Genomic DNA, 12374 nt, shown 5'->3' with positions numbered 1-12374 from the left:
ATCATCAGATTTCAGATCAGATCAATGTACAGTAACCGTTAGCTGTAAATCTAATCAATTTACGTACTGTATGCTTCTTCATTTGCTTTCTTTGCCCTTTTTTTTTCCTAATCAAGGCATACATCTATCTATGCGTTGTTGTTGTACGCACGTATACCAAACAAACCTTGTAACGCGTCAGCTTCCTGCTGTCTCGACTTGTCTGATTATCGATCCTCTCCTGAAACTTACCAATAATTGTTGTTTTCTTTCTATTCCCTACTAGTAGTTACAACGTCACTGGAACTGACAGCAACACTTTATTAGTGGATCCATGGACGCACACGTCGGACACATCGATCATTCATCATATATATTGTACTAGTACTGCTAACCAGGGCTTTCTGTTCTGCATCATCCATCCATATATGATATATCTCGGGCCTTTTGATTTAGAGGAAAAACATAAGAATTTTAGAAGATTTTAATCCTATATGAAAATTTCCTATGAAGCCCTTTGAAACAAAGGATTGAATCCTATCTAATCTTTTGAAATTCCTATAAAATGGATAATCCTATAGAGATTTTGGAGGAAATTTAGCAAGAGCTTCAACCTCTTGCTAACTTGAAGCTCTTGCTAAATTTCCTTTGAGTCAATCTCTCTCATCCAATTCCTGTGTTTTTTCTGTGGTTCAATCAAACGGTTATTCCTGTGTTTTGGAATCCTCTGTTTTATACTTATATTCCTATCAAAATCCTATGTTTTTCCTATTCCTATATTTTTTTCAATCCTGCGATTCAAAGGAGCCCTTAATTTCCTGGTTTTGTCTTGTTACCATATGCTGCATGCGTGTAACAATTCTCTGTCCACTTTTCGGGTAAGCATCAACCTACAACTTTCGATTTGCCTGCTGTGTATCACTGTATGTATGCACTCCATCGTGCGGCTCTGTTCTTTTCCAAAGGTTGAGAACTGTTTCCGAAGTATTAGGTAAAAATACTTGAAAATATAATTAATATGATATCTATAGCAGTTTTTATATAGAGATTTTGAAAGATAAACGTATCTTTGAGCAATCAAAAACATGTGTTTAGATAGCGAGGAAGTAAAAGTTAGGAAATGGGAGGAAACAACGCACCCGTATATGCATTGAAGCACATGGATGGAATATTCTGTTGCAAATGGCCGATTTGTCACCTTCGTAATTAGCTTGTGCGTGTTACCGATTCCATCTCTGATCACATAGTTTTCAGGCTTTTTTGCAGCCAGCTAAATGTCAGATGTAGCATGTCCATAAGTGGTTAATTAGCTTAATTATTATGTGCCTCACCACGACTAGCTTAATCACTAATCAGGTGGCTGATCCTCTTCACACTTGACAGTCCTAACAAAAATGTTCCCAGTTTCTCAGAATTTTTAGGATCTAGCTAGTTAATGTTTCAGTTAACTGAAAACCGTCGTCTCTTAAACCGTACTAAGTATCCCCATCGATCATACTGGTGTAGGTACGGCACAGGTTAATTACATTTGAAACGAGGTGTTTAATTGGTAGGTTGGTTTGATGATAGAAATACAGTGTTGATATCTAATTAGTTGCGGTCACATAAGGTCAATCTTTTCTTTCTTGATGCATTGCATTGCATGGACCACGGCTGGCTCGGCCCGTTGGGAGTGTACGATGCAACTTTAATTAATTTCTTGTCACATGTGCCTGTCTTTTGCAGGCATTCAGGTAGCACTACATACATACTACTAGTAGTAGATCAGATGCATTGCTAATTTGCTCTCTCATTCTCTCAACAAGAAACTAATGAAATAAAGCAAGAATTGGTGCATCACTGGTCCTATGTATAATTAAGGATTGCGAATTATTTTCCCAGCTGCTTAATTGCTGCCTCAATGATTAAGAGCTAATGAAGCTGGTGCCTCAGTAAAAGGCAATTAGAAGGGGCAAGTTCAGGTACAATGGTCCACTCGCTGCACTAATTAAATTGTACACTACATGTATGTAGGTTTCCTTTCACCTACAGTGCGTACGTGCACCAATCGATCTATGCCTGCATTGCATTTGTTAATTAGTTAGTTAGTACAGGCTACACATAGTACGTCTATCAGTTGATGTTAATTGATTAATTAAATTGATTAACAGATTCTTTCCTGCGCGGCATTTGTATGCCTGCCTCTCTTCTCTTGTCTGTCGTCATTAGGTACGTGTTCGGTCATGAGATCAGATCACCAAAACACAAAACAAATGGGATCCATGACCCATGCGCGGATCGTATAAATAATAAAGGTATACTAATACAAAGGAAAAAAATCAGGTACAATTATGCAAATTAAAATACATACACATTCAAAAATAAATAAATTGCATTCATGGTACATGAATTTGAGGTGTGTATAATTTAATGTAAAAACTTGAGAAATAAGCGTAATAGTGCATTAACTTAGCAAATGGGTTTAATATAGTACAATAACTTAATAAGTGGTGCAACAACTTAATTATTTCGAGCATTATGTGGCTATGCACGTTCAGTTTTTAAGTACCTATTTTTTAATATAATCATGCAGATTTGTATGAGTATAATATGTTTTTATCATTCTAGTAAGTAAATGTCAACTAAATTCTAGTGTGTAGAAATTTTTTCGGTTGAGATTTGAGATGGTGAAGGAAAAAAAATCCAAACAGGTGGTGTAAAATGGATGAGCAACACAATTCTTATAAATTACATCAAAAATTGTAAGACAATATCTACATGAGTACTATGTGATGACATCTTGATATCGTGGAAAAAGACTCACTCGTTAACTAATTAAAATAGCACATACCTAGCCAAGTTACTACACTAAAATACTAAATTATTAAGTTTTTTATATTAGAGCACACCAGCTTAACAAGTTATTGCATTTATATGTTCCCGTACTAAATCAACCAACCTATCAACTTGTTCTATCGTGGGTAAAAAATGTATAATACTCTAGGAGTAATAGCAAACACAAACTTTGAATCCGAGAAAGCATACAGATGCATGGTGCCCGTTTGGAGTTTAGGGCCACTTTTACCTGGGCCTATTTTCGATCCGACGGCCCATAGTATCAGGCACGCAGCATGCAGCGAACGGCTTACTTGGCGGGCCGGGGGAGCAAACTGCAAAGGAGATATGGCCCGACCCATTCTAAACATGCATGGGCTCTCAAAACTCAATTGAACTTGTAGAGAGATCCCACAGTGACAGAACAACGTGTATATGCCAAGTAAAGGATTCTGGATTCGCCACCAATTCATCATCTTTTTACCCAACATTCCGCACTAAAATCACCTATAAACATGGTAATTACTTAGGAAAAAAACAGTCTAAATTAAAGGGTATATGAGGGCCATTTCATGACTTGTTTGGTCTGCTATCCTATTCTCTGCTAGCCAGTCAGGTTAAAAGTGGGACAGATAAGACGACACAGGCAGAGATTACAGAAGAGAAGATTTGGCGCGAATCAGGCCATGTACTGATTAGCTACTAGGCTTTAGAACTGATCAGAATAAGTCTGGATCATCTATATATCTATGTCGCCTTTCAATTCTCTCTCTATATATAACTGTCCAAATGTATATATATTACTTTGCGATCTGCATGCGTGTGCACTAATCTTTCAGTTAATGGTGAGAATTAATTCCACCATGATACATATGTATGGCCATCATCGATCTTCACGCGATGATCGATCGATCGATCGAGAACTACATTTATGCGAGCTAGGTTGGTAAATTAATTAATCATGACCCGTGTAGATAGGCTTTAGAAATTAAACAGCTGAAAAGAGCTTGAGAGAATGAGTTCGTTTGAAACTCTGAATCTAATTATTTTGTCTGTCCAAATGCATTCGAAGCTAGCTACACCTGCATGCTGCCAAAGAATAGCTTAACTTAATTGTTGTGAGACCGTATGTGTGGAGGGCATGCATTCCAGGACTATATATACAAATATAATTAATGATGAGATCGTGTTCCACGTGACATGATATGATCGATCGATCGATCAACTAATGTAATGTATGTCTTCCTGACAAATCATTCACATATATATGCATGTAATTAATTAATCAAAGGGCTATATCTAGCTAATATATCTCTACTGCTTCGTATCTCAGTGGCTCTGATCGTTGGACAGGTTCAATCACTAAGACACATGTACGTACACTAGCTAGCTAGCTTGGCATATTAGACAGCTAGGTTAATTTGCCTGCCAATATTGTCCACACAATCACCCACGCATGCATATATATATATATAGCTACCTATCTAGGATATATACATACTTCCTTCGTCTCAAAAAAAAAAAAACTTAACTTAGTATTAAAATATGACATATATCCCATGTCTAAATTCATCATATTAGGATGTATCACAGTCTAGTACCACGTTAAGTTTTTTTTTAAGGGATGGAAGAATTTTATATATATATATAATGGAGAATATATATATATATATATATATATATATATATATATATATATATATATATATATATATATATATATATATATATATATATATATATATATATATAACCATGGATAGATGAGATTGATCAAGCTATAAATGTATATGAGGTAAGCATCTCCGAGCGATAATCGATCCAGCCATGCATGCATACATATCCCGATCGAGTTAAAAGAAGAATGTCTTATCATGCCTGCTTTTGGTTAAGTAGTTAAATATAATTAGTGACGTGTCGATCATGTCGCAGTTGCTAAAATTACAGAAAATTAAGAATATGGAATCCCATCAGCTGGCCTGGCTCATTCTAGCAGCCTCCTGCATGCAGCGGATATAATATGATGTAATATTAGTAGTGGCTTCTGACTCGTCGGCTTTAGCTAATACTAGCCTTTATGATCTGAACTTTTGATGAAACACACAATTAATTCCTTAGCTTTTTTCTAGCGTCGTATGTGTATGTCGATTTGTGTTAATTGGTAGCAAACCGAACTATTAGTTGTCGCATGTATCAAGGTGAGTGGCCTGCAGGGAGTTAATTTGATATATGACGATATCGTATAGTCATATAGTCATATACGAGAGTACGCATGCTTCATATATGCGTTGCACCTGTAGATATTTTTTTCAGTCTGTTCATAGATAGTTTCATGCATTATATCGCCTTGATCGGCAATTTGATGATTATTTACTACCGTTAATTATATGATGTGCTCATCAGTACCTGCCTTGCTAACTACTTTGCTGATCATCGGAGTAAATTAATCCGACCAATGGTCGGCGCATGCATAGCAGCGCACTGATGTACTCCCTCCGTTCCTTCATATTATAAAACAGTTTGATCTTTTTCCTATTCAAAATTTATTAAGGGCTAGTTTGATTTGAAGTCAAATTAAACTTGCCATACCAAATATCGGCATTTTAAATAGTGATTTTGGCAATGTTTGGTTTGCTACCAATAGTTGCTAATACCACACAAATATTACCAACAGATTGGCATTGGCAAAAATTTGTCTATGATTTGGCATTGCCAATAGTTTGGCATGGTTGCAAATTAACCAAACAAGCCCTAAAAAACACGGTAATATTTAACACAAAATAAATATAGTATTAAAATAATTCAAATATTAGATTTAGTAACACTAATTAGGTATTGTAGATGTTTTGCTAATTTTTTTGTTGTGGTTGTTGTTGTTGTTGTGTGTGTGAGATGCCTAAATGCACACATGTAGAAACCAAAGAAAACAGAAAGATATTTAAATTAACAGATATAAATATATACAGCACATATGTATATATCTAGCTAGTTTAGTTAAGGGCGCGGCGGTGATGATGCATGATCTGAAAGAGACAGTGTGCAAGCTGATTATTGTATGTTAGATTTAATTAAATAGTTAAATAATGGCAACATTTAACTGCTCCATATCGATATGGATATATCTAATCCTACATGTCACATGTGCATACGTACTTGTTATTAACGCTGAGACTGAATTAATATACGCCCTCCGTTTCAAAATGTTTGATACCGTTAACTTTTCAGTACGTGTTTGACTATTCATCTTATTAAAAAAATCAAGTAGTTATTTATTCTTTTCATATTATTTGATTTATTGTTAAATATATTTTCATGTACAGATATAGTTTTACATATTTCATAATTTTTTTAATAAGACGAACGGTTAAACATGTGCTAAAAAGCCAACGGTGTCAAATATTTTGAAACGGAGGGAGTATTGCAGCTAGCTCGCGATTAACCAAGGTAGCTATGGCCGGCCGACGCTTCTAACTGGCGCGCGTGCCAACTCTCGATCGACTGCTAATCATGCTTGCTTAATTTGGAAGGCCACGACAATCCATTTTAAGTCGTATAATTAACCTTTTGTAATTTTGAGTGAGACCACAAGTAGATCGACGGAGACATTCTACTTGGCATGCATGCAATGCAGAAACGCGCAGAGCTAGCATTATGTATGCTTGTGAATTGTGTGAGAGAGAATTAGCTAGATTGATAATGTACATATATGAATTTGTATGCGATATATATGCTAGTATATATAATATGCAGTTAAGTGTACAAATTAAATGCACTAATTTGCATTACAAAATTAATTAATACACATGTGGTTATTAATTTGTCCCGAAGCGAGAATAATAAAGCCGGGTTGCAGTGTGACGAGAGGGGATGATCGATTAGTTTACATTACCCTTTTGATCTCATGGCTTTGACTCTTAGGGTTTGTACGCTACCTAGCTAGCTTTGCTTTCGGACAGAGCTAGAGGTGATTATTACTCCCTCCGTTTCAAAATGTTTGACACCGTTGACTTTTTAGTACGTGTTTGACCATTCGTCTTATTCAAAAAATTTAAGTAATTATTTATTCTTTTCATATCATTTGATTCATTGTTAAATAAACTTTCATGTACACATATAGTTTTACATATTTCACAATTTTTTTTAAATAAGACAAATGGTCAAACATGTGCTAAAAAGTCAACGGTATCAAACATTTTTAAACGGAGGGAGTAGTAATTAGAAATGAATAAAAACCCTAGCTAGCTAGCTACATGTTGATGCGTATTAGTTATTCATGACATCAGCTAGCTAGGCAGACGAGAGTACGTCGAGTAGTATTTATAGCCGGCATGGAGGAAGCGAGAGGAAGCATCAGCAGCGCATGCACTAGCAGCTTAGCTACTGCGCGCGTACCAGAGAGAGATCATCAGCTCAAGTAGCTAAGCTAGCTATAATCTGCTAGCTAGCTCGATCAGACACTTAATTACCTGCTAGGTGGTGGTCGATCGAAGAAGAAGAAGATGAGTGAGCTTGCGTCGGCGCCCAAGGTGGCGCTTGGATCGATCGCGTTCGCGGTGTTCTGGATGATGGCGGTGTTCCCGTCGGTGCCGTTCCTGCCGATCGGGCGGACGGCGGGGTCGCTGCTGAGCGCGGTGCTGATGGTGATATTCCACGTGATCAGCCCCGACGACGCGTACGCCTCCATCGACCTCCCAATCCTGGGCCTCCTCTTCGCCACCATGGTGGTGGGCAGCTACCTCCGGAACGCCGGGATGTTCAAGCACCTGGGGCGTCTGCTGGCGTGGAAGAGCCAGGGCGGGCGCGACCTCATGTGCCGCGTCTGCGTCGTCACCGCCCTCGCCAGCGCCCTCTTCACCAACGACACCTGCTGCGTCGTCCTCACCGAGTTCGTCCTCGAGCTCGCCGCCGAGCGCAACCTCCCCGCCAAGCCCTTCCTCCTCGCCCTCGCCTCCAGCGCCAACATCGGCTCCGCCGCCACCCCCATCGGCAACCCCCAGAACCTGGTCATCGCCTTCAATAGCAAGATCACCTTCCCCAAGTTCCTCATGGGAATCCTCCCGGCCATGCTCGTCGGGATGGCCGTCAACATGGTCATGCTGCTCTGCATGTACTGGAGGGAGCTGGGCGGAGGGGCCGAGCTCAGCGTCGACGGCAAGCAGATGGAGGCGGTGGAGGAAGGCAGGTCGCCGGCGTCGGCCAAGAGCACGCCGCAGCTGAACGGCAACGGCAACACGATGATGTCGCTGGAGATGTCGGAGAACATAACGACCAAGCACCCATGGTTCATGCAGTGCACGGAGGCGCGGCGGAAGCTGTTCCTCAAGAGCTTCGCGTACGTGGTGACGGTGGGGATGGTGGTGGCCTACATGGTGGGGCTCAACATGTCGTGGACGGCCATCACCACGGCGCTGGCGCTGGTGGTGGTCGACTTCCGCGACGCCGAGCCGTGCCTGGACACCGTGTCCTACTCGCTGCTCGTCTTCTTCTCCGGGATGTTCATCACCGTCAGCGGCTTCAACAAGACGGGCCTCCCGGGAGCCATCTGGGACTTCATGGCCCCCTACTCCAAGGTCAACAGCGTCGGCGGCATCTCCGTCCTCTCCGTCATCATCCTCCTCCTCTCCAACCTCGCATCAAACGTACCAACGGGTAATTATACATTCTATTAATCCAGAATTAATGTATACTACTCCATATAAGTATAACTAATTAACATACAAAAATATATATGCGCATGCATGCAGTGCTTCTTATGGGTGATGAGGTGGCGAAGGCGGCGGCGCTGATATCGCCGGCGGCGGTGACGACGTCGTGGCTGCTGCTGGCGTGGGTGAGCACGGTGGCGGGGAACCTGTCGCTGCTGGGGTCGGCGGCGAACCTGATAGTGTGCGAGCAGGCGAGGAGGGCGCCCAGGAACGCCTACGACCTCACCTTCTGGCAGCACATCGTCTTCGGCGTCCCATCCACCCTCATCGTCACCGCCGTCGGCATACCCCTCATCGGCAAGATCTGATCTCATCTCATCGACCCATCCAAATTAATTAATTATGAGATCGACAAACATCCAAGCTTGCTAGGCTCGTCGTCGTCGTCGTCGACCACCGTACCATATATATGCATGCATGCCACGCACGTATATATATGCTCCTCAACCTCAAGTCAATTAATTAAGAGAATGGATGAATGAATCAATGTTGTGTATGATTTCCTTTTTGTTTTTGTTTTACCCACCGTATATGTGCTGTGTGGTGTATGGCCGGCGAGCTTGAAATTGAATTGGCCTTGCTTGCATGCATGCATGGTGATCAGATCAGCTCAGCTAGCTAGCTAAATCTTGCTTAATTTTATCAAGTGTCAATCATGATGAGAAGAGAGGGAACTAGATGGAGCTAGCTAGCTAGCAACACATGCAGTGTGTGCTAAGCAGTGCACTCTGCATGCTTAAATTTGCTTGCTTAATTCAACATCGTATTACATGTATGTTGATATGTGCATGTTCCTCAAAATACATGGAAAAAAAATGTTTCTACACATCTCAATCGTATAGAGTATGTAGCATGTCTTGTTCAAACAAATATTTGTAGCCCTCTCTCTCTCTCTCTCTTTAGGTTTATTAATTAATTAGTCTGTTCAATGTCACCTCAGTTCATAGAGATGCTATACTTAATTAATTGCTCCATGTATGCAGAGTTGTACTACCTTAAAATATCAGTATGCATGCTCTTGTTGCCATTCCAAAAGAACAAAAAAGAACTCTCTGTGGCAGTTGGCACTCCCACAATCACGGAATCTCTGGTCCAAATTAAAGCAAAATGATAAGTGCCCTCTTCATTAACAAAAGGAAGAAAAATAACAAGTGTCGCTTTCCAAAGGCAAATCTCACTTCCCTTCATTTAAAAAGCAACGAATCCGACTCTTATTCTAAATATAAATTAAATCAAGTTACACACCAGCACACAGCAGATCCACTAGCCGGCAAAAATGCTGAATACTGTGCTTGTACTTTCATCAGCCAGAAAATAGAAGATTTTAGAGTGTACGCTTGTGTATATTTAATTTGTTTGCCCACCACTGACTGTACTCCTTCCGTTCCAAAATATAAGTCATAACCACCCTTAATTCAAAGACCAAGACCTCCTAATTTGTATCACCCTAATAAATAAAATGCATGCACCCAATAGAATTAGAGATTTTAAGGGTAGAGGATTTTAAAAAATCATAATTTAATGGAGAAGATGTACTAATTAATTGTATGCATGCACATCTTATATTATGGAACATCTGAAAAAAAAAGTAGTTACGACTTATATTATGGGAGGGAGTAGTAATTAAGAGGGTTTAAATGCTCTAAACCGAGTAGTACATTTATATTTTTAGGCAGTGAAATTACTGACATCATTGCTCTTTATGTATTCGGAAAGTTTGGTTCTATCGGACTTCTTGATATGGTATTAATTCGGCTGAAAATTTTATTTTTTATTTTTTGTATTTAATCAAATTATGTTTAAAATTTTGCACATCGGCACCCTCCGATACAAACGCCGAAAACGAAAGATTAAACCCGGCTCATTACAAATTAAACATTTTATATTAGGGTTTTTGTTTTTGATGATAAGAGGTTAGAACAATAATAAGAGGAGAAGTTCTAAAACCTTTATTTTCTCACCTCCTATGTTCCAAACGGCTGGGTTCCCAAATTCATGAAGGCATGCAAATCTTGTGTTCCAAACGTCTTTAGGTTACGAGCCGAATTCATGAATTCAAAATTGCATTAACAGGGCTGGGGATCCGCCACTGTCACCAACTGTGCATTTTTTTTTTCAAATGCCATCTTTATTGAAAGACAGCTACTTTTTTTTTCATAAAAAAGGGAAAAAAACATAAAAGGAGAGGAATGGCATCTCTTGGATTTGGAGTATATATGTAATGGCAAGTGTTTTCACAGGTTGGTGACAAAGTTCTGCGAACTTTAGTCTAAGTATATGCTTTTGGACTTGTAATATTTTTTTACGGCCTTAGGACTTGTAATTCACAAGTTCTATCTTTCTCATAATAGGACATTCCAAACTGAAATGTGTACAGCACATGAGCAAATATCTCAGGACCGAACATATTCTTCTCAGAGGGAAAAACGTCAACAAAAAGAGGCAATTAATTAACAGCATTTCTCGATCGATAGGAAACTGGTAAGCAACGATAGGTTACTTTCTCCTATATAACGTGATATCTTCCTAACCACCCCTCTTTCTATAATTCACAGGATGATGCAAACCTCGCTACTTTCTACTCCAATGGCCATCCGACAACACATTTTTTAAATTCAGGCTATATTTTTAAGGTGATGCAGTCTTTCTATTACAAGAGACTTCCTGTACATCCGACAACACATTTCTCCACTGTGCAAATATGTGCATTGCATTTTTTAATTCATATGGCATTTTTAAGGATGATGCATGCAACGATGCTACCTCAGTACTGGCGTTCTGCATCCGACAACACATTTTTGCCAATGTATAAATATTTGTATAACGATAATAATTGTATGGGAGTGACGCTGGAAACTCACCTGCCAATGCCATCATCAGACATGCTAACTGCACCACCATAAAACTATTCAGGCAGCCAGGCAGACACCAGTTGATGCATCTAGTTGGATAGCCTCCCAGCCAACTAGGTCATACATGCCTGCACAATTGGCAATGTAATCACTAAATTAACCCCTAATCTGTCAAGATAATGTATCCATATGAATCATGTAAAGTTGAAAGTCATCCTAATAGAAGAAATATATGAGAAATTACCTGAATGACAACTCAGAGGGTAAAGCTGCATTCTTTTACATGATGACGCACGCACTATATTTACACAGTAGATCAACAATTAAACTTTACTGTATCAAAATGAGAAAGGAAGATGGTTAGTCCAATTTTAATCCATCATCACTTAAAAGACTAACCTTTTCTGAATAGTGCTTTCAATATTATTCAATGTTAGTAATGAACTTTACTGTATGCATACTGGACAAGTCAATAAATATTTGGAAGGACTTGGAATCCACAAAATTTTGTTTTGGAACAACAGAATCCACAAATTGATTTTTAATAAGATGATAAAACAAAAAATAAATATTAAAATAAAAAATAAAAATGATTGAAAGGATGCATATGAAAATGGTTAAATTCAACCCTGAGAAAAGCTAGAGCCCAATTCTCTCTGGAATGAGAAGACCGAATGAAGCTTATACTCTGACATACTCCCTCCGTCCCAATATGTAGCATCCTAGGATGGGATTAGACACATCTTAAGACTACGAATCTGGACATAGATTACTACATATTAGGACGGAGGGAGTATGTTTTTAATTGCCAAAATCTTGTTACGCAAATACTCTTGCAACATTAGCTAACATAAAATGAAAAATAAAGGATAGCTTGGACATTGTTATAAGGAGACCAATTTACTGCTGAAGTTTGTGGCCGCCTTGTTATAACTGCTGTCGCCTCCAGAATTCTTCAAATGCAAAATAGGTTTTCTGAATCAAGAGGGATAGATCAGAGGTATAATTTGCGACCGAGATATAT

The 12374-nt window shown here is 39.2% G+C and overlaps 1 protein-coding gene across 1 annotated transcript; it reads left to right on the top strand.

Moving 5' to 3' along the window:
* The first annotated feature begins 7142 nt into the window (after positions 1 to 7142).
* Positions 7143 to 9525, top strand: LOC4331328 (silicon efflux transporter LSI2-like). Its single transcript, NM_001402018.1, has 2 exons — positions 7143 to 8442; positions 8538 to 9525. Exons 1-2 carry the CDS (start codon positions 7293 to 7295, stop codon positions 8804 to 8806), a joined length of 1419 nt encoding a protein of 472 aa, NP_001388947.1. The 5' UTR covers positions 7143 to 7292; the 3' UTR covers positions 8807 to 9525.
* Positions 9526 to 12374: the final 2849 nt, after the last annotated feature.

The sequence above is a fragment of the Oryza sativa genome, chromosome 3 (genome assembly GCF_034140825.1).
Source record: "Oryza sativa Japonica Group chromosome 3, ASM3414082v1".
Lineage (NCBI taxonomy): Eukaryota > Viridiplantae > Streptophyta > Magnoliopsida > Poales > Poaceae > Oryza > Oryza sativa.
The sequence above is the reverse complement of the archived record's forward strand: the minus strand, read 5'-3'. Positions and strand labels throughout refer to the sequence as shown.

Bases quoted from the DNA above. Each gene is read 5' to 3' on its own strand.
- LOC4331328 (NM_001402018.1), top strand. From the start codon at position 7,293: ATGAGTGAGCTTGCGTCGGCGCCCAAGGTGGCGCTTGGATCGATCGCG. The intron at 8,443-8,537 runs GTAATTATACAT...GCATGCATGCAG, and splicing joins CGCATCAAACGTACCAACGG to TGCTTCTTATGGGTGATGAG.